The sequence below is a fragment of the Hyperolius riggenbachi genome, chromosome 5 (assembly GCF_040937935.1).
Source record: "Hyperolius riggenbachi isolate aHypRig1 chromosome 5, aHypRig1.pri, whole genome shotgun sequence".
Classification (NCBI taxonomy): Eukaryota; Metazoa; Chordata; class Amphibia; order Anura; family Hyperoliidae; genus Hyperolius; species Hyperolius riggenbachi.
This window is the reverse complement of record NC_090650.1, coordinates 386271702-386293429: the sequence shown is the minus strand read 5'-3', so window position 1 is coordinate 386293429 and position 21728 is coordinate 386271702. Positions and strand designations below refer to the sequence as shown.

Here is a 21728-nt window from a genome sequence, read left to right as displayed (position 1 = left end):
AAAAAAAAACAACATTTACTCACCTGAAGCAGCAGCAGACCTCCTGTCCCGGCCTCCATATGGCGCGCAGCTCCCACGATCCTCTGCAGCCAGCCAGCAACTGAAACTCCCGCGCTGAGGGAGGGCTATGGGAAAATGGCGCCCGAAGCCCTGCACTGCAGACTCAAAGTCTCCAGAGCAGGGCTTCAGACGCCATTTTACTGTAGCCCTGCTCTGCCGCTGCCAGAGCAGCGGGCTGCTGCTGTCAGTGAACTGACCCGGCATCTATTAGACGCCGAAAGTCAGTTCACGCTGGGGGGTGCTTTAGGGGTGCTTGGAGAATTTTAGAGGGTGCTTCAGCACCCCCTGGTGCTGCCACTGCCCCAGTATAGCTAGTATAGTTGCCCCCAATATAGCTAGTATAGCTGCCCTCAGTGTAGGTAATATAGTTGCCCCAGTATAGCTAGTATAGTTGCCCCCAGTATAGCCAGTATAGTTGCCCCAGTATAGCTAGTATAGTTGCCACCAGTATAGCTAGTATAGTTGCCCCCAGTATAGCTAGTATAGTTGCCCCAGTATAGCTAGTACAGTTGCCCCAGTATAGCTAGTACAGTTGCCCCCAGTGTAGCTTGTACAGTTTCCCCCAGTATAGCTAGTATAGTTGCCCCCAGTGAAACTAGTTGCCCCCAATAAAGTTAGTATAGTTGCCCCCAGTATAGCTAGTATAGTTGCCCCCAGTATAGCTAGTTTAGTTGCCCCCAGTATAGCTAGTATAGTTGCCCCAGTATAGCTAGTACAGTTGCCCCCAGTGTAGCTTGTACAGTTTTCCCCAGTATAGTTGCCCCCAGTGAAGCTAGTATAGTTGCCCACAGTGAAGCTAGTATAGTTGCCCCCAGTGAAAGTAGTTGCCCTCAGTATAGCTAGTATAGTTACCCCCAATATAGCTAGTATAGTTGCCCCCAGTATAGCTAGTATAGTTGCCTCCAGTATAGCTTGAATAGTTGCCCCCAGTATAGCTAATATAGTTGCCACCAGAATAGCTAGTTTAGTTGCCCCCAGTATAGCTAGTACAGTTGCCCCAGTATAGATGCCCGAGTAGGGGGGAAGCAGCGCTAGAAGGAGGGGCACTGGGGGCAGCGGTGGGGAGGGGGGACATATCCCCCCTCTCTCACCTGGGACTCCTCCTTCTGCCTCTCTCCCCCTCCATTTAGCGGTGGCAAGTGCAGGCTCAGCGGCGGGGAGGCATGCAGAGAATTACTCACCACTTCCACGTTCCAAGCACTGGCAGCGTCATGTCGTCACAGATCTCCACCTTCAATGCCGCCCACTGTGCTTCCGCTAATCAGGAAGCACAGTGGGCGGCATTGAAGGCGGAATCTGTGACGACATGATGCTGCCAGCGATTGGAACGCAGAAGTGGTGAGTAATTCTCTGCATGCCTCCCCGCCGCCGAGCCTGCACTTGCCGCCAGTAATCTATGGAGGGGGAGAGAGGCAGAAGGAGGAGTCCCAGGTGAGGGAGGGGGGATATGTCCCCCCTCCCCACCGCTGTCCCCACTGCCCCTCCTTCGAGCGCTGCTGTCCCCTCCTGCTCTGTTGCTGTGGGGGGTCATGGCGACACCCCCATAGCTGTCCGTCACCCGGTGCGCCACGCCCCCCTGCGCTCTATAGTAGGAACGCCACTGAATGCACATATAACATTTGAGGAAACAGCGGGCAAGGGTTCAGTTGCATTTGTTGCTTGTCCCGATATCGTACTGTTATGCTTGTTGCGGTACCAATTTTCATTCGATTAGATAATAACTATTGAAAAGGATGGTCGATCAGCCACAAAATTGCCAGATGTATGGCTACCTTAATACTTGCAGAAACAATGTGATAATTTTAATTATCTGAACTGCAATGCATTATGGTCTAAATCAGGAGGCTCGGCCAGTGTGGTGCATTATGGCCTGAATACGAAGGCTCAGCCTATTATAATGCATTATGGTCTGAATCAGTAGTAGGCTCCATCTACCATAGGGTAAAAAATACTATAAAAACTCAGTTTATTTAGGTAGAACATGCATCCATGACCACCTCTATGTTATTTAGTATTTAAATATTTACCGTATATACCGGTGTACTGATTGCGCAATGCACAGTGCACTGCTGGTGTAAGTACCGTTAATGACGAAATGCGCTACCTGAATATGGCCCAGTGGGCTTGATCCACTAAATGTAGTGTGCTGCAGCAGCGCAAGTTAAATGATCTTATGCATCCTAATACTGTCTATCAGCGCAAGTCAATTACAGAGCGGGCGCGCTTCAGGCAGCATTGCGTGTGCTCCTTAGCAACGGCCTATTCTTGTGAAGTCCCACGCTATAGTGACGAATCGCTACCGTGATACTTCACTAGCACGTCCGCTACTATGTTAATTAACATAGTAGTGGCCGTCACTATTGCACAGGACTTCACAAAGCGCGGCTGTTGCGCGTAAGTTTATTTACAGTGGCTTGCAAAAGTATTCGGCCCCCTTAAAGTTTTCCACATTTTGTCATATTACTGCCACAAACATGCATCAATTTTATTGAAATTCCACATGAAAGACCAATACAAAGTGGTGTACACACGAGAAGTGGAACGAAAATCAAACATGATTCCAAACATTTTTTACAAATCAATAACTGCAAAGTGGGGTGTGCATAATTATTCAGCCCCCTTTGGTCTGAGTGCAGTCAGTTGCCCATAGACATTGCCTGATGAGTGCTAATGGCTAAATAGAGTGCACCTGTGTGTAATCTAATGTCAGTACAAATACAGCTGCTCTGTGACGACCTCAGAGGTTGTCTAAGAGAATATTGGGAGCAACAACACCATGAAGTCCAAAGAACACACCAGACAGGTCAGGGAGAAAGTTATTGAGAAATTTAAAGCAGGCTTAGGCTACAAAAAGATTTCCAAAGCCTTGAACATCCCACGGAGCACTGTTCAAGCGATCATTCAGAAATAGAAGGAATATGGCACAACTGTAAACCTACCAAGACAAGGCCGTCCATCTAAACTCACAGGCCGAACAAGGAGAGTGTTGAACAGAAATGCAGTCAAAAGGCCCATGGTGATACTCTGGACGAACTGCAGAGATCTACAGCTCAGGTGGGGGAATCTGTCCATAGGACAACTATTAGTCGTGCACTGCACAAAGTTGGACTTTATGGAAGAGTGGCAAGAAGAAAGCCATTGTTAACAGAAAAGCATAAGAAGTCCCGTTTGCAGTTTGCCACAAGCCATGTTGGGGACACAGCAAACATGTGGAAGAAGGCTCTCTGGTCAGATGAGACCAAAACTTTTTGGCCAAAATGCAAAACACTATGTGTGGCGGAAAACTAACACTGCACATCACTCTGAACACACCATCCCCACTGTCAAATATGGTGGTGGCAGTATCATGCTCTGGGGATGCTTCTCTTCAGCAGGGACAGGGAAGCTGGTCACAGTTCATGGGAAGATGAATGGAGCCAAATACAGGGCAATCTTGGAAGAAAACCTCTTGGAGTCTGCAAAAGACTTGAGACTGGGGCGGAGGTTCACCTTCCAGCAGGACAACAACCCTAAACATAAAGCCAGGGCAACAATGGAATGGTTTAAAACAAAACATATCCATGTGTTAGAATGGCCCAGTCAAAGTCCAGATCTAAATCCAATCGAAAATTTGTGGCAAGATCTGAAAACTGCTGTTTACAAACGCTGTCCATCTAATCTGACTGAGCTGGAGCTGTTTTGCACAGAAGAATGGGCAAGGATTTTAGTCTCTAGATGTGCAAAGCTGGTAGAGACATACCCTAAAAGACTGGCAGCTGTAATTGCAGCAAAATGTGGTTCTACAAAGTATTGGCTCAGGGGGGCTGAATAATTATGCACACCCATCTTTGCAGTTATTTATTTGTAAAAAATGTTTGGAATCATGTATGATTTTCATTCCACTTCTCACGTGTACACCACTTTGTGTTAGTCTTTCACGTGGAATTCCAATAAAATTGATTCATGTTTGTGGCAGTAATGTGACAAAATGTGGAAAACTTCAAGGGGGCCGAATACTTTTGCAAGCCACTGTAACGCTACATTTAGTGAATCAGCCCAATGACTTTTGTAAGCCAATAAGAAGCTAAGGGAACGTTTGCTAAAATAATTGCATATGTACCAAATTGACTGGCACATAATTGTTTTTTTCTATTAAAAATGAAAAAGTGGAAACGTTGCACATTTGTGAAATCCATGTATTTGCCAGGCAAATCAATGGGGTTTCTCGCTTTGAATTTCAGCCCGTCAGACAAGCAGTGAAGATCCCAATGAATAGTATAATGAGAAAAGGAATGGTGGTTCCCCAAACAACGCTGTTCTTCTTTAGTCTCCTTGTGGTTGATGCTTGTGCACAGCGAAGACGCTTTTCTTCATGTGCTTCCTCCGGGCCTTCTTCAGGCAGAAGACTCGGCTCTTCTGTTTTGGGTATTGTGGCAATGGAGTTGCATCCACAACCACAACCACACCAGGAATTGATAGCTCCCTCCATCATGACTGTGAGTTCCAAAACAGCCCTGGGAGGAGTCTGTTCACTTTCACGCCTGACATCTCTACGTAACAGGTCTTGGGGTGAACCAGTGGCGGTCAGAAGCCGAGTCTTCTTGACCTTGATGGGCGATCTGGGGCTAGAAGCAGGTGAAACAATGGTGTCTCCTTGTGCTAAATGTTCTGAACATCTGCAGCAGTTCTCCTCCTCGCTTTCTGTAATCAAAATCAGATTAGTTGTTGAACTAAATGCAGTAAAAAACAGCAATTCCCAGGTAAGCCCAAAACTGAACAAGGCAAATTCTGTCCATAATTGGGCGATAAGTGAATATAAGCAGTGTATACAAGCAAAATGGTGTACAGTATATTCTTTCCATGGGCCAAATGAGCTTCCAACTGCATTACAGCTCCTTTCCTCTGCTTTCTGGATTCAGCTGGCGGGTGGGGCAGCCAGATTGTGACCATGTGACACCGAAAGTAGAAAGAACAATTTGATGCCAGACTACATTTCCCAATTTCCTTGCACAGCAGTAGAAACAATGGGGAAAGTTTATGAAAACCAATGCCAAGCAAAATTTGAGTGAAACTAGTGCAGGTATAGAAATGAAGCATTTGAGCAAAACAACCAATCAGAATCCTTGATCTTGGCATCTGCTCCACTTTTGCACCAATTTTACTAGCATCTGTTCAAGAACCTGGCCTGGGCTGCGGGCGACAGTAATTGGGTGTTTACACATCTCAAGTCTGTGTTAGAGCCATTGTCATGGCTATTGGTTCAGTCTCCACAAGTGTGCCTACCTTCAAGGGAACTAAATATGGTGTGTTGGTTATATTCTTTCTCTGCCTGAAAGAGTTAAAGGAAACCTGAGATGTCCCTGCCCCCCCCCCCCCCCCAAAAAAAAATCTACATAACTGGGTCTTCCGCCAGCCCCCTTCATACCGATCGCTACTTTTGCTGTCCTCCCTGGCCACCTTGATTCTTCAATAGACTGTCCAGTAAGTCCTGTAGTCGCTTGGTAAGGCCCGGCCACAGGCGTACGCCCCACTGCCCCCAACCCCCACACACAGTGCTTCCGTCATTGTCCTGTACTATTGCGCAGGCACAGAACGCTCCTGGTGACGAGAGCACATGGGGGGGGGGGGGGGGGAGCCTGGTGGACTGCGCATTCACAGACTCACTACAACTGTCAGATTTACCGGGCCGGTTATCAGAGGATCGAGGCAACCCGGGAGGACGGCAAGGAAGCGATCGGCCTGAAAAGAAAGCCCCAGGTATGTGAAACATTTCTTTGGGGGGAAGTTATCTCAGGTACACTTTAATATGCAGCTATGCAACTGAGCATTTTTCTCCAGTTTGGACCAGGTCGGACTACAGTAGTCCCTCACTGATAAGGAATTACAGCCATAAAATGCTTTCCTGGAAGAGAACTGGGCTTCTGAATGCAAGGGATAGATAAAAAAGATTAATAGTTCATATATTTTAGCGTTCTGGCCTATATGCAATTAACTTTTTCTTCCTGAGTTTTCTCCTATTTTTCAGCACTTTGTAATTGAACAAGTATCAAAAATTAATTGAAGAGTACTGTCAAAATTATTTTGAGTATTTTTTGCTTGCTGCTGGATTAAAAGGCATAGGCCCATACGTAATTCACTTTTTCTCCTGAGTTTTCTCCTTGAGGGACAGACTAACCAGCAAGCTCATAGTGAACCAGAACTCATTGGAGTGTGTAAGGGACTACAATGGTCCTAAAAGCCTCCTTACTAAGATGTTAAGAAAAACAAAAGTTTGCTTTCTTTGCATATAGTCAGCAGTGATGCCCTGGGAGACATCTCAAACTCACTCCAACCTGAATTATCGCAGATTCTTTCTGTGTTAAGAAAGCAAACTTTTGTTTTTCTCCTTGGAAATACATTTTCTAATACCAAAAAGTAGGTGAAAAAGTAGAATTAAAAAACGATTTCAAGTGTTTTTTTGCTTGCTGTTGATTTAAAAGGTATTTTATTGACATGTTTAAAAATATCACTTAGGAGAAAACTAAGGAGAAATGAACTGCATATTGTCCCCCTGAGACATGGGACTCTAGACTGTTTCATTGACCTGAAATAAAACAATATATCTACTTTTTACAGTTTTTAAGCATGACATAAAACTGTGGGATATCTAAAAAACATTTTTAGGAGTTAAAGTGGATCCGAGATGTACTTTTACTCATTGCATAATTGTGTTCCTTTCCTATTGTTTGTAGGGCATTCCTCAAGCCAAATACTTTTTTGTTTTTGTTTTAATACTCTAATCTATATATAAAATCGCTGTCCTCCATCATGGTGATGCTATCACCACTCTCCCATGCCGTCTAGTCGGGCCCCCGGCTTCCCTCTCTTCAACGCCATACCTCTGTGCTCGGCTGAATTGCATATGCCTCACCACAAGCCATTGGAACATTTCATCTGAAGACACAGTAAGAGCCCACAGGGCATACATGTCAATACTGACGGAGCAAATCATCAATTGGCTGCACAGAAATATTATTCATGCTCCCTATGCTTGAACTTTCACTTTATGCATCTTGCTATTTGATATGACTTGCACTATCTCTGCTATATTGATGCACGCTGAACTGCTGCTGTCTGCCTGATTGGCTAACTTGCATCACTGTGCCTGCTACATCACTGGGCTTGCTACATACAAATCCTGCTATGCTATTTGCTACATATCTGTTTGTGGTGATTCTCAAGTTATGGAGATATGAAGATCTTGTTATGCATCTTGCCACCTGACATGATTCACATATGCTGTGCTGCATTGATACATGCTGAACTGTTGCCTTGTTTGCTCTGCTATTCTGCCTGATTGGCCTACTTGCAGTATTGTGCTTGTCACAAACAGATTTGCCATGCTACATGCTACACATGGCTGTGGTGATTCCTTAGTCATGGAGATATGAAGATCTCGTTCCGCTCAGCCGAGTTGGCATATGCACACGGGCCTTGCTATACGTGGAACCCTCTGCTATGTGGAGAAATCATTTGTTTTTTTATCTTTTTTGATGCTGGGGCGTTTGCCTACAGGCATTATTTGAGTGGAGCTTTCCAGTGGAACCTTATAGATTGACAACAGACTCCCTCTGGCAGTGTAGTGTATTTCAAAATTAATGAATCCACTATAATCTCATGTACTAAGAACGGTCCTCTTGCTTACTACTAGAGGCTGCGCAGCCAAAAGCATTGCTCATGTGCACATGACCGATAGGAGTTTTTGGTGGTTGTGAGTGGGTGGCCTTTTTTGGGGGGGCTTGGCAGGGGCAAACGCAGGATATTCAAGGGGGTTGGGGGGTTCCTGAAAGGTCCAGAAGCACGTATGTCCCGAGTGCTTCCGAATACAGGTGGCTCCATACTGCCCATGCACAAAAGTGCGCTGGCGTATTACGGAGCTGCCTATCTTTGGAAGTACTCAAGGACACTAGTGTTTCTGAGGTCTTCTGGTAGCAGCAAATGTGAACGGGGTACAGCGCTGGAACAACTCCCCGAGAGAGGAACGGGAGATAGACTTAGTTTGGACAATTCAGTGGAATATGCTACATAGTTTTACATAGCGCAAGCGATACCCATATGAAGCAGGGATATATACATCTGCGGAAGATGTCGGCGCTACATAAATACTAAATAATAATATTTTGCCTCACCAGGATTGCACTTATTTAGCTTTCCTGTATGACAAGAAGACACAGCCAGCTCTAGGGGAAGAGGGAAACAAAGGTGAATGAAGGAGGCTGGTGCACACCAAGAGGGCTTCTGAGCGTTTTTCAAATCAACAGTGATTTGAAAAGCGCTTGGCTAATGTTACCCTATGTGGGTGTTCCCACAGCAGCGTTGTGATTTTTTCAAAATCGCAGGTATACTGCATGTAGCATGTTTTTGAGCAATTTATTCAAAAATTCGCTCTGAAAATCACTTCACAAAATCACACTCACAAATTGCTAGCGATTGCTATTGTCATTTTGGCGTTGCACTAGCCCAGAGAGAGGAGTGGAGAAATTGAGAATAGCCTGAGATGGAGCAGAGAACTTATCTGTATTGAAGTCCCACATCACACAGGCTACTTGCCTGTAATCGGACTCCTGTCCCTGTAAGTCTCTCACACAAGTCAGAAAGAAGCCCTCCTGGAGTCTAGGGACTGTCAAAAACTTTTCAGCTTGTTATCCACACCTTATCCACACATGCAGTCATTATAACAATGGGGAGAGACCAGACAGATGTTTGCACACAGACCCTGAGTCCAGGCAAGCTCTGCATCATGCTGTGCATATTTACCAGCTTGCCTGCACTCTAATTTCATCATGTCTGACACTTCTGTGCTGTGGAGAGTCCGGGACTCCATAATCAACATTCTTTCACTGCAGGCTGCATCTTCTTGTGAGGGAAGCTGGGCTGCCTCTCTCATTCTATTAGCTGGAGGGAGGCACCAGAAGTAAGAAAGGGAGGGAGAATGAGGCTGTTTATATTATGCGGGCTTCCCTGGCTGAATACACAGCTCAGTGCAGGGGGGAGGTTCCAGACACCTGGAATAGCCCCCTCAGTTCGCCAGTGCTTGGGGTGGAACGGGCTGGGTTGATGTGGGTGGTGGGTTGCTTTGGGGGATTTTTTATCTTTCATGTTTTAAATACTTTGGATCAATTACATAAATAAAGTTTTGTATATGTTTGGAATAAAGTCCGTTTGTACTCAATCAGGTCACCCCCCCCCCCCCCCCGCCCCCTATACTCTATCTCATAGTTTGTTCATATATATATAAAATCGGATGTGTGTATGTATGTGCCGCGATCACTCGAAAACGGCTTGACCGATTTGAATGACACTTGGCATGCAGATCCCTTACTACCTGGGATGATATGTTCTGGGGGTCTCGCATCCCCCCGGTATACCTGGGCGGAGCTACAAACAGCTAATCAGATTTTACCCATTCATGTCAATGGACAAAATGGAAAAAGCTGCCATTCTCACAGAAGTCAAGCCAGAGTCCCCACACTTGGCACAGTTGGTCACTTGGTGACCGAGGTTACAAATCCAGAAAAGTGGGCGGAACATAAAACAGCAAATCTAATTTCAGCCATTCATTTTAAATGGGAAAATGTAAACTGCAGCCATTCTTACACTGTTAATCGCAGGGTTCTCAAACTTGGCACACTTGGTCACTGGGTGACATGTAAAAGTTGCTTTCATCCGAAAAAAAGTACTTTGGACCACTGAGCAACAGTCCAGTGCTGCTTCTCTGTAGCCCAGGTCAGGCGCCTCTGCTGCTGTTTCTGGTTCAAAAGTGCGTTCATGCTTCCATCTGCTGAAAAGCTTTATGGAGATGAAGATTTCATTTTTCAGCACGACCTGGCACCTGCTCACAGTGCCAAAACTACTGGTAAATGGTTTACTGACCATGGTATTACTGTGCTCAACTGGCCTGCCAACTCTCCTGACCTGAACCCCATAGAGAATCTGTGGGATATTGTGAAGAGAAAGTTGAGAGATGCAAGACCCAACACTCTGGATGAGCTTAAGGCCGCTATTGAAGAATGCTGGGCCTCCATAACACCTGAGCAGTGCCACAGGCTGATTACCTCCATGCCACGCCGCATTGAAGCAGTCATTTCTGCAAAAGGATTCCTGACCAAGTATTGAGTGCATAACTGAACATAATTATTTGAAGGTTGACTTTTTTGGGGGGTTTTTTCATCATAAATTGTTTTATTGATTTTTTTTTAAAACAAGATTCAACAAATTATACATCAAAACAATGCTTGAATAATAAAAGTTTCATACATCATCTGAACTTAAATGTCAGGTTATTTGTGGGTTATACCAAGTATTAAAATATTATATCATATCTTATACCAAACTGTAGAATACACCCTATCAGATATGCTATTTGAACAGAACTATTAACTGGTATTTACATAACCTCGTCGGTAACCAGCCAATGTGCTGTCTGGGAGAAATTGTTCCAACGGATCCAGTGGGTCTAGATACCCCCCGTTGGCTATTTCTTTAGTCAGCTGCAACTAGAATGTAAAGGTGATAGGTAAATCTAATTACTTATCTATTACATTTTTATGCATCACTTTATATATCTATAACCCAATGATATAAGCGTGTGCCTTATATGGCTTTATAGTCTTAGGTCTTAGTTGGGCACATTAGTAATAGAAAAGGAGTAATTCGATGTATTAATTGTGCGACGTTGAACAAACCAAAGAAAACTAAACTACTATTCTAACCACATTGCTAAGATGGGGAAATTTGTTAGATGGTGCCTCACGCTATAGATTAGTATATACTGTATACTACAGACCTTCGAGCTCCAAGTAACCCGAGAGCATGGAAAAGCAGGAAGTAAAGGCGGGAAGTAACCCTGTCTTGTATTACCACATTGTCGGAATGTTGTATTGATCACTGTTAAGGCCTAACCTAGCTCTTATTTTCTTCTCCATCGAGAGGTTGAGTTTGGCATTAGCGATCACTTGACGTATGTGTAACTTCTCAGAAGCTTTTCCAATTTGTAGTGATCAAGTGTAGTGTACTAAAGATTAGATGGCATATCGCAGGCCGAGTATTAGGTGGCAGGTCTGTGACGTCAATTAATAATAGGGCTAATTTAGGGTGTAGCTGAAAGCCTGGGATCAGGGACTGTCTTATTTGTGACTCCACTCTGGTCCATAATTGTGCTACCAAGGGGCAGCTCCAAAACATATGGGTATATGTTCCTAATTCCTTATTACATTTCCAACACATAGGAGAGCTGTTGGGTGAGAAGGAACCTATCTGCCTTGGAGTTAGATACCATTTAAGCGTCAATTTCCTTAGCAATTCCCAATGTGAATTGCATTTGGAAATTTTGGTAGATAGTTTGCTTGCTTTTATTAGCTGTTCTGTCGTTATATTACAGCCCAGATCTGAAGACCATGTTAAAGCGTATCTATGCATTGGCGATACGCAATATGCGTTTAAGGCGCCATACCATGTTGATATACCACCCAGGTTGTGCCCTTTGTAATTTAGCATAGTGGCAATCTTATGATGCAGGGTAGGGGGGGATATTTGAGTAGATTTGATGAGATGAAAAACTCTGTGATATGTAAATATTTGTGCTTGTGGTAATCTATATTGCTGCTGCAGGTCTATACATTTTTTAATATGGTTGTTTGCAAAGAGATCTGAAAGGGTTATGATTCCTGCTCTTTTCCATGCCCTTAGATCAAGGTCTGGTATGAGATGTTCTAAGACTGAGATGTTTGCTTGGACCGTTATATTTGTGTCTGGTGGTGGAGGATGTTTAATATTGTATTCCCAGGACTTTAAAAGAGTCTGGATAGTGGGATATTGAGTTGCCAGAGGTTTTGCTCCCAATAATATACTGTCACGTGAGCCATGACCAAATGGATTGGGGGAAATTTGGGGGTCCCATAAATATACAACGTTCCTCTGATGCACCGGCCAGCCCATGCATTTGAGAAGCATGCATGGGTTGGAAAGAAGCAGGCTTCTACATTACAGACTGTATTATAGACTGTGTCCTCACTTAAACACTGGCACCAGGCTATCTCGGACTTACTTAGCCCTGTGATGTCACAGGCCCTTGGAAGGTGCCCACATGGCTGGAGACATTTAACACCTTTAGAGACAGTGTGTCTTCAAAAGACTATCGGTCCAGGAATATCATCACCTGATTGAATTATCTCTGTGGGGAGCCATTGTGATGTGTATAGTAGTGTATTCCAGGTGCTGGACCTAATTGTGTACAGATAGATACGATAAACTGTTTAACCTTGTATAGTGAGTACCACATGGATGGGATGGGCAATCCTTCCCAAAGGTGGGGGCTCTGGTGTTGTTAAGTGTATAAATTGTCTTGTTTGACTAAATAAAGGAGTTACTGTTTGGAATCACAGAAGTTCAGAGTGCTGTCTCTTGCTTCTGTGCGGGCTTGCTTAATGACATTGGTTCTGCCCAATGCAAAGGCTTATCCCAGTACCGGCCTGCAGCTGAGTTGGATCCTGAGGTTCTGGAAGCGTTGACTTGACGGAGTGACCCGGGTCGGGGTCTAGCAAGTGGTTCCGTCACATATACTAATTAATAGATCTCTAAGATTGATCCCTAAAAGTTGAGATTCAAGTTTAACCCATGGTTTTTCTACGGCCTGTGACCACCATTGCTTGGCCATGTCTAAATTGGATGCGTAGTAGTATAATTCAATGTTGGGTAGACCCATGCCTCCTTTAGCTTTATCTAAAGTCATTATCTGAAATGATGTCCGGATTTTTTTTCCATTCCAAATAAAATTATTTATGCACTTTTTAATGTCTAGAAACCAAGACTTTGGTATAGGCACATGTAGTGTGCAGAAAAAATAAAGTATTTTGGGTAGGAGGAACAGTTTAAAAACTGCTATCCGTCCAGACCAGGAAAGCCAAAATTTTGCCATGTTGGAGCACTCTTTACGGATGTCTGTGAGGAGGGGTATATAGTTGTATTTAAATAGATCAGCCGATATTTCCGTTAGTTGAACACCAAGATATGATACTGCTCCCCTTGCCCATGGGAACTCAAACTTTGACCTAAGTTGGGATTCAGTCTCATGAGCTATATTGAGCCCCAATATAAATGATTTGTGCTGGTTTAGTTTATATAAAGATGCCTCAGAGAATTTTTGTAAATCTTCTATAATATGCGGGAGTGAGGATTCAGGTTTTGTTATCAGGAGAGCCACATCATCTGCAAACATGCTGATCAGGTGTTCAGTACCCTTGGTGTTAACTCCCTTAATTTGAGGGTTAGTGCGGATCTTTTGGGCTATGGTTTCCATTGTTAATACAAAGATGACTGGGGAAAGGGGACACCCCTGTCGGGTGCCATTGGATATCTTAAAAGCTTTAGATATAAAACCAGCCGCGTTCACCCGGGCTGAGGGGGCGGAATATAGGGCCATAATGGCTGAAATTATTGTTCCCGAGAACCCAAATTTAATCAGAGTGGCTTCAAGAAACTTCCAATGAACTCTGTCGAACGCCTTCTCCGCGTCAAGTGTTAACAGCAATGAAGGCGTCCGACAGAGCTCTATGTGTTTTAAACTTGTAACCATACGCCTGGTTGCATCTGATGCCTGGTGTCCCTTTGTGAATCCGACCTGGTCATGGTTTAGTAGGAACGGGGTATACTGCATTAGTCTTGTGGCCAATAATTTCGCATACAATTTCACGTCGGTATTTAGTAACAAGATTGGCCTGTAGTTGGTTGTGAGGCTTGGGTCTTTCCCTGGTTTGGGTAACACCGTTATGGTGGCTTCTAGGTATTCACCTGGCATATGGCCCTGTGAGGCAAGTTCATTGAAAAGTTTACATAGCATTGGAGATAGAGTTGAGTTTAGAGCAAGGAAGAACTCATTGCAAAAGCCATCAGGCCCTGGGGCCTTGTTCCGTTTTAGGGTGGTCTAGCTGCGTTAATTTCTTTAATGCTAAATGGGGTATTTAGTTGGTCTACTTGTAGAGTAGTTAGACTAGGCAGGTCTATAGAGTTTAGAAAGTCTGTTATAGTTTTGTCTGTGGGTTGGACTGTATGGGATCGTCTTTTAAATTGTATAGGTTTGCGTAGTATTCACTGAACACGTCTGCAATTTGTTTTGGATTAGAAATTGTTTGCTTTGTGATAGGATGTTGCAATGAGTGAATTTTAGTTTTAAGCTGTTTCTGTTTTATGAGTTTTGCCAGATATGACCCAGCCTTGCTATTTTGAGAATAAAAGTTGAGTTTAGATTTCTGCAGTATTAAGTCATATCTGGATTGTAGGATGGCTGATATTTCTTGCCTCAGATGGAGGAGTTCCCTTTCTAATTGATGAGATGGATTTTGTTTATGGAGTTCCTCCTTGCTCCGAACCTGCTCCAACAGAGACTCATATTTATTATTTCTCTCTCTTTTGATAATTGCACCCTGTCTGATTAATATGCCTCTGATGTAGGCTTTCAGTGCTGACCATATAGTAGTATTTTGCATACTCGGGGTATTATTCCTATCAAGGAAATCTCGTATTTCTGTATCTAACCTTCCCATAAAGGGTTTGTCTGTTAACAATAAGGAATTGAGTCTCCACATAAAAGGTTTGGATACTGAAGTTTTATCATCAATTATGATGTGCACTGGGGCATGGTCTGACCATGTTTGGGAGCCAATAGAGGAATCCATCACCTTCTGTAGTAATAGTTTGTCGGTGAGAAATAAGTCTATCCTAGAGTAGGATTTATGGACATTTGAAAAATGTGTATAGTCACGCTCTGAGGTGTGTAATATGCGCCATGGGTGGTAGAGATTGTTCCAGTATAATTGTTTGTCAATTATTTGCTGTGGGGATCCTGAGGAAGAATCTAATTTAGAGGGGCAGGCGTTAAAATCACCTCCAATTAGTAGGTGACCTTCCTGTACTGATTTGATTTTTGTGCACAGTTTTTGTAGAAAAGCTTTTTGGGCTGTTTTTGGGCCGTATAGAGCAACTAAGGTGATGGGTTCCTCGTTTACTTTCCCTACGAATATGATGTACCTCCCATTTGGGTCTGAGATAACCTTATTGGGCTCAATCTTGAGATCTTTGTGGAAAGCCATCAATACGCCTCTTTTTTTTTCCACAAAAGTGCTATGATATATTATAGGGAATAATATGTTAGAGCACCGGTGTGTATCTTTTTGTAGGAGATGTGTCTCCTGGGCAAAAACGATTTGTGCTTTTTTGCGTCTTGATTTCGTTCCACAATGAGTATCTTTTATAAGGGGAATGCAGTCCCCGAACATTTATCGTAGTAATCTTTATAGGCATTCATGTATATAAACCGCAGTGTATTGTTTTAACACTCGCAGGAAGCTGCAGTACATACTTTCACCATTAGAAATATCCCTGGACCATCTGTTAATTGAGAAACTTAGCATGATAATGAAGAACAACAAAAACTTCATATAACTGGTTAACCTAAAAACAACACTTATAGTAATATCAGTTGCTATACTGAGGTGTAGCTCCTTGATTCGGGAATGTAGAACAAAGTTCCAAGTCCACATTTGGTGGTGGGGAAAATAACTCAATATCCATACGTAGAGAGAGGGAGCAGAGGGCTGTATAGATGCTACCATATATTAGCATTCATATTGAGTCATCTCTTTGTTTGCCGTTGCCAGCTTTGGGATAGTTTAGCTGCTTTTGCTGCTGCAAAGGGAGGGGGAGGAGCTTGTTGCACAGGGATTTGGAGGGTTTTGAACAGCTTGAAGCCAGTGTCCGAAGATGCTATCGCATATTGCTTGTTTTGATAGGAGAAAAGCAGTTTCGTAGGGAATCCCCATTTGTATTTTATTTGTAGTTGTTGAAGTGCTTTAGTGAACGGTTGTATCTCTCTCCTGAGGTTAAGTGTTGCCACTGATAGATCTGCGTATAGTTGTATGTTCTTATATGGTTCTGGCAGAGACCCTGACTTGCGTAGTGCGTTGACCAGGCCATCTTTAACGTGATAAAATAAGAAGCGCGCTATCACATCTCTGGGTACTGTGTCTGCTAAGTGTGCCGGTTTAGGCAGACGATGGGCACGGTCAATTGTGAGCTCTATTTCTGTTGTTTCTGGTAAGACCGCTTTGGTTAGGTTTTGCAAGAAATGCTTGAGCTCTGAGATCTGCACTTATTCTGGGATGCCTCTAAGCTTAACGTTATTGCGTCTGCTCCTGTCTTCTTGATCTGCTGCCTTTGCTTTTAGCCACTGTATGTCAGATGATTGTGAGGCAGATGAATCCACCATAGCATTGTGCTCTGTGATTAGCTCACTCATTTTATCTTCCACAGTTGCCACTCTATTTCCCAAAGCAGCTACTTCTGTATGCAAGCCTGCAGTGATAGTAGATAGATCTGCCATTAGGGATGCTCTGAAAGTAATTAAAATGTCTTTGATAAAAGACTGTGTTGCTGTTGTATCTGAGGTGGGGAAGGCCTCTATGGAGGTGAATATGTCCTCTGCCTGTGTGTGTGGTTGCACTGCGCCGCTTACCCCGCTTTCTGAGTCTCTTCTCGGCCTGGATTTTGCTGGGCTGCCCGATGGAGATGTGTCTGCGTTCGGGTGATCCTCCCTGTACATTTCGGAAGGAAGTGAGGAGTCCTCTCTACCGCCCTGTGTTGGGGCTGCACGCGCCTCTCCTTCTGTATCGCCGCCATCTTGGGCCCGCTCTGTCTGTCTCGGCTGGAAGAAGTCTGTGACTTTCCGCGGCGCTATCAGCCCCTGCTTCCTCTTTTTGGAGCTCTCCATCTCCAGCGTCATCTCCTCCGTCTGCTGCATGCTGTGGTCGCCGGTAACTGCTGCCGTTAGCCGCTTTAGCCCACTGTCTCCCCGGAGCTCAGCTAAAGTGCGTCCGTCTTCTCCAAATCGGAAGCCACGCCCCCCGACTTTTTTGGTTTTAAAAACACTTTTCTTTTATTGGTCGGATGAAATATGCTAATTTTTTGAGATAGGAATTTTGAGTTTTCATGAGCTGTGTGCCAAAATCATCAATATTAAAACAATAAAAGGCTTGAACTACTTCAGTTGTAGTGTAATGAATCTAAAATATATGAAAGTCTAATGTTTATCAGTACATTACAGAAAATAATGAACTTTATCACAATATGCTAATTTTTTAAGGAGATCCTGTAGTTGGTAACTGGGTGACTGGGATTAATATTCAGAAAAGTAGGTGGAGCCTACAACAGCCAATCAAAATGAACCTTTTGATTTTCAAGGGGAATATTGAAATTTCTGCCATTCTTACACTGTTAATGGCAGAGGCCTCAAACCTGCTAAAGTCGGTCATTAAGTGACTGGTGTTCAATTCACTAAAGGGGCAGAGCCACAAACAGCCAATCAGATTTCTTTGCTTGATAAACTGCTTCCAATTACACAATTTTGATGCCAGGAACCCGAAAGTTCACAAACTTGGTCATTGAGTGACTGTGTGTCAAGGTTACAAAAACTGGGTGGAGTCAAAAACAGATTTCCCTGGGAAAATGTTAACTGCAGCCCTCCTTTATTGTTATTGGCAGTTATTATTTGCACAGCTGGTTATTGGGTGACTGGGATTAATATTCAGAAAAGTTGGTAGAGCCTAAGAAAGCCAATCAATATTCACCTGTTGATTTTCAAGGGGAATATTAAAATTGATGCCATTCTTGCACTGTTACTGGCACAAGCCTCAAACCTGGTACAGTTGGTCATTGGGCCACTAGGCTTCAAATTCAGAAAAGGGGGTGGAGCCACAAACAGCCAATCAGATTTGTTTTTAATGATGCCAAGGACCCGAAAGCTCACAAACTTGGTCATTGAGTGTGACTCTGTGTCCAGGTTACAAAAAGTGGGCAGAGCCAAAAACAAATTTTACTGGGAAAATATATACTGCAGGCATTCTTACACTGTTAATTGCAAGGGTTCTCAAACTTTGCCCAGATGGTCACTGGGTGACTGAGATTAAAATTCAGGGAAGTGGGTGGAGCCTATAATAGCCAATCAAAATTCACCTGTTGATTTTCAAGGGGAATATTTAAATTGCTGCCATTTTTACACTGTTAATAGCAGATGCCTCAAACCTGCTACAGTTGGTCATTGGGTGACTGAAGTTCGAATGCTGGAGAGGGGCGGAGTCACAAACCGCCAATCTGATTTATTTAATTTATATGGGAATATACAAATTATTGATGCCAAAGCTCACAAACTTGGTCATTGAGTGTTTGTGTGTTAGGGTTAGAAAAAGTGGGCGGAGCCGACACCAGCCAAATACATACCCAGGCAACGCCGGATCATCAGCTAGTCTATATATATATAAAATCGGATGTATGTGTGTGTGTATGTGTGTATGTGCCGCGACCACTCGAAAACGGCTTGACCGATTTGAATGAAACTTGGTGTGCAGATTCCTGACTACCTGGGATGATATGTTCTGGGGGTCTCGTGTCCCCATTGCACACATGGGTGGAGCTACAAACAGCAAATCAGATTTCACCCATTCATGTCAATGGAAAACATGGAAAAGGCTGCCATTCTCACAGTAATCAAGCCAGAGTCTCCACACTTGGCACAGTTGGTCACTTGGTAACCGAGGTTACAAATCCAGGAAAAGTGGGTGGAGCATAGAACAGCCAATCAAATTTCAGCCATTTATTTTTAATGGGAAAATGTAAACTGCAGCCATTCTTAGACTGTTAATTGGAGAGTTCTCAAACTTTAAGCCTCATCTACACGCGTAGATGAGGCTGCGATCCGGTGGCTCAATTAGCCGCCGGATCACCTCTTCCGCGTACCTGCGCGTGCCCGCCGCGTCCCCCCTCGCCGCACGTGCGCCGCATACGATTCCCCGCTCGTCCCCGCCGGCGCCGCTTATCTTCCACTCGATTCCCTGCCATTGTCCCCTCGCGGGGAGCGAGCAGGGAATCGGCGGTGCGGAGATCCGTCCTGTCGGATCTTATCAATCGAGCCGCATCAGCGGCTCGATTGATAAGGAGCATCGCGGCCGCATCTACTCGTGTAGATGCGGCTTTACACACTTGGTTACTGGGTGAATGAGATTAAGATTCAGGAAAGTGGGTGGAGCCTACAACAGCCAATTAATATACACCTATAGATTTTTTTAAGGGGAATATTTAAACTCCTGCCATTCTTAGACTGTTAATGGCAGACGCTTCAAACTTGCTACAGTCGGTCATTGGGTGACTGGGGTCCAAATTCACTAAAAGGGCGGGGCCACAAACAGATCAGATTTAATTGGTGGATTCACTGCTTCCATTCACACATTTTTGATCCCAGGAACCTGAAAGCTCACCAAGTTGGTCATTGGGTGACTGTGCGTCAAGGTTACAAAAAGTGGGTGGAGCCAAAAACAAATTTCACTAGGAAAATATAAACTGCAGCCATGCTTACACTGTTAATGGCAGGGTTGTCAAACTTTGCACAGTTTGTCACTGTTATTAATATTCAGGAAAATGGGTGGAGCCTACAACAACCAATCAAAATTCACCTGTTGATTTTCAAGGGGAATATTTAAATTGCTGCCATTCTTACACTGTTAATAGCAAGTGCCTCAAACCTGGTACAGTTGGTCACTGGGTAACTGGGGTTCAAATTCAGAAAGGGGCGGAGCCACAAACAGCCAATCAGATTTGTTTAATTTAAATGGATATATACAAATTATTGATACCAAGGCCCCAAAGCTCATAAACGTGGTCATTGAGTGACTGCATGTCAAGTTTATTAAAAGTGGGCGGCATGTCAAGTTTAGGAAAAGTGGGTGGCATTTTTTACATGGGAAAATATAAACTGCAACCATTCTTACACTGTTAATGGCAGTGTTCTCAAACTTGGCACAGTTGGTCACTGGGTGACTGGGATTGATTGATTTTCAAGGGGATTGTTTACATTGCTGCCCTTCATACACTCTTAATGGCAGAGGCCTCAAATCTGGTACAGTCAGTCACTGGGAGACTGGGGTTCAAATTCTGGGGGCGGGCCACAAACAGCCAATCAGATTTGTTTAATTTCAGTGGAAAATTGCAAATTATTGATGCCAAGGACCCCAAAGCTCATAAACTTGGTAATTGAGTGACTGTATGTCAAGGTTAGAAATAGTGGGCGGAGCCAAAAACAACTAACTTTTTACATGGGAAAATATAAACTGCAGCCATTCTTACACTGTTAATGGCAGGGTTCTCAAATTTGACACAGTTGGTCACTGGGTGACTGGGGTTGATATTCAGAAATGTGGGTGAAACCTACAACAGCCAATCAAAATTCATCTATTGATTTTCAAGGGGAATATTTACCTTGCTTCCGTTCTTACACTGTTAATGGCAGAGGCCTCAAACCTAAATCAGTCCTTGGGTGACTGGGGTCCAAATTCACTAAAGGGGGTGGAGCCATAAACAGCCAGTCAGATTTGTTAGATTGATTTCAGCCATTCTGTTATTGGCAGGCTTCTCAAACTTGACACAGTTGGTCACTGGATGACTGGGATTAATATTCAGAGAATTGGGTGGAGCTTACAACAGCCAATCAAAATTTACCTTTTGATTTTCAAGGGGAATATTGAAACGGCTGCCATTCTTACACTGTTAATGGCAGAGGCCTCAAACCTGCTAGAGTTGGTCATTAAGTGACTGGGGTTCAACTTCACTAAAGGGGCAGAGCCACAAACAGCCAATCAGATTTCTTTGCTTGATAAAATGCTTCCATTCACACCATTTTGATGCCAGGAACCTGAAAGCTCAAAACTTGGTCATTGTGTGTCAAGATTACAAAAATTGGGTGGAGTCAAAAACAGATTTCCAAGGGAAAATGTAGACTGCAGCCCTTCTTCACTGTTAATGGCAGGGTTCTCAAACTTTGCGCAGTTGGTTACTGGGTGACTGGGAATAATATTCAGAAAAGTGGGTTTAGCCTAAAAAAGCTAAACAACATTCACTTGTTGTTTCTGAAGGGGAATATTGAAATTGCTGCCATTTTTGCACTGTTAATGTCACAAGCCTCAAACCTGGTACAGTTGGTCATTGGGGCACTGGGGTTCAAAGTCAGAAAAGGGGGTGGAGCCACAGCCAATCAGATTTGTTTCATTTCACTGGGAAAATACAAATGATTGATGTCAAGGACCCCAAAGCTCACAAAATTGGTCATTGAATGACTGTGTGTCAAGGTTACAAAAATGTGGGCGGAGCCAAAAACAAATTTTACTGGGAAATTATAAACTGCATCCATTCTTATACTGTTGATGGCAGGGTTATCAAACTTTGCCCAGATGATCACTGGGTGACTGATTAATATTCAGGGAAATGAGTGGAGCCTATAATAGCCAATCAAAATTCATTTGTTGGTTTTCAAGGGGAATATTTAAATTGCTGCTATTTTTACACTGTTAATAGCAGATGTCTCAAACCTGCTACAGTTGGTATTTGGATCAAATTCTGGAGTGGAGCCACAGTCTATCTCATTTGTTTGATTTCTATGGGAATATAGAAATTATAGTTGTCAAGGACCCCAAAGTTTACAGACATGGTCATTGAGTGTTTGTGTGTTAGGGTTAGGAAAAGTGGATGGAGCCAACACCAGCCAAATACATACCCGCCGAGCAATGCCGGGTCATCAGCTATTCCCTATAAACTAAACAAGCCTCGCTCATAGT

At 43.7% G+C, this 21728-nt stretch overlaps 1 protein-coding gene across 5 annotated transcripts in view; it reads right to left on the bottom strand.

Moving 5' to 3' along the window:
* Positions 1-4214: 4214 nt before the first annotated feature.
* LOC137517834 (uncharacterized) overlaps positions 4215-21728 on the bottom strand; it is a 317340-nt gene continuing 299826 nt past the window's right edge. For all 5 annotated transcript variants that reach the window (XM_068234887.1, XM_068234885.1, XM_068234888.1 and 2 more), the window contains one exon: positions 4215-4740. In XM_068234887.1, the coding sequence (XP_068090988.1) occupies positions 4277-4740 (464 nt within the window). In that variant the 3' untranslated portion in view covers positions 4215-4276. The remainder of the gene's footprint in view (positions 4741-21728) is intronic.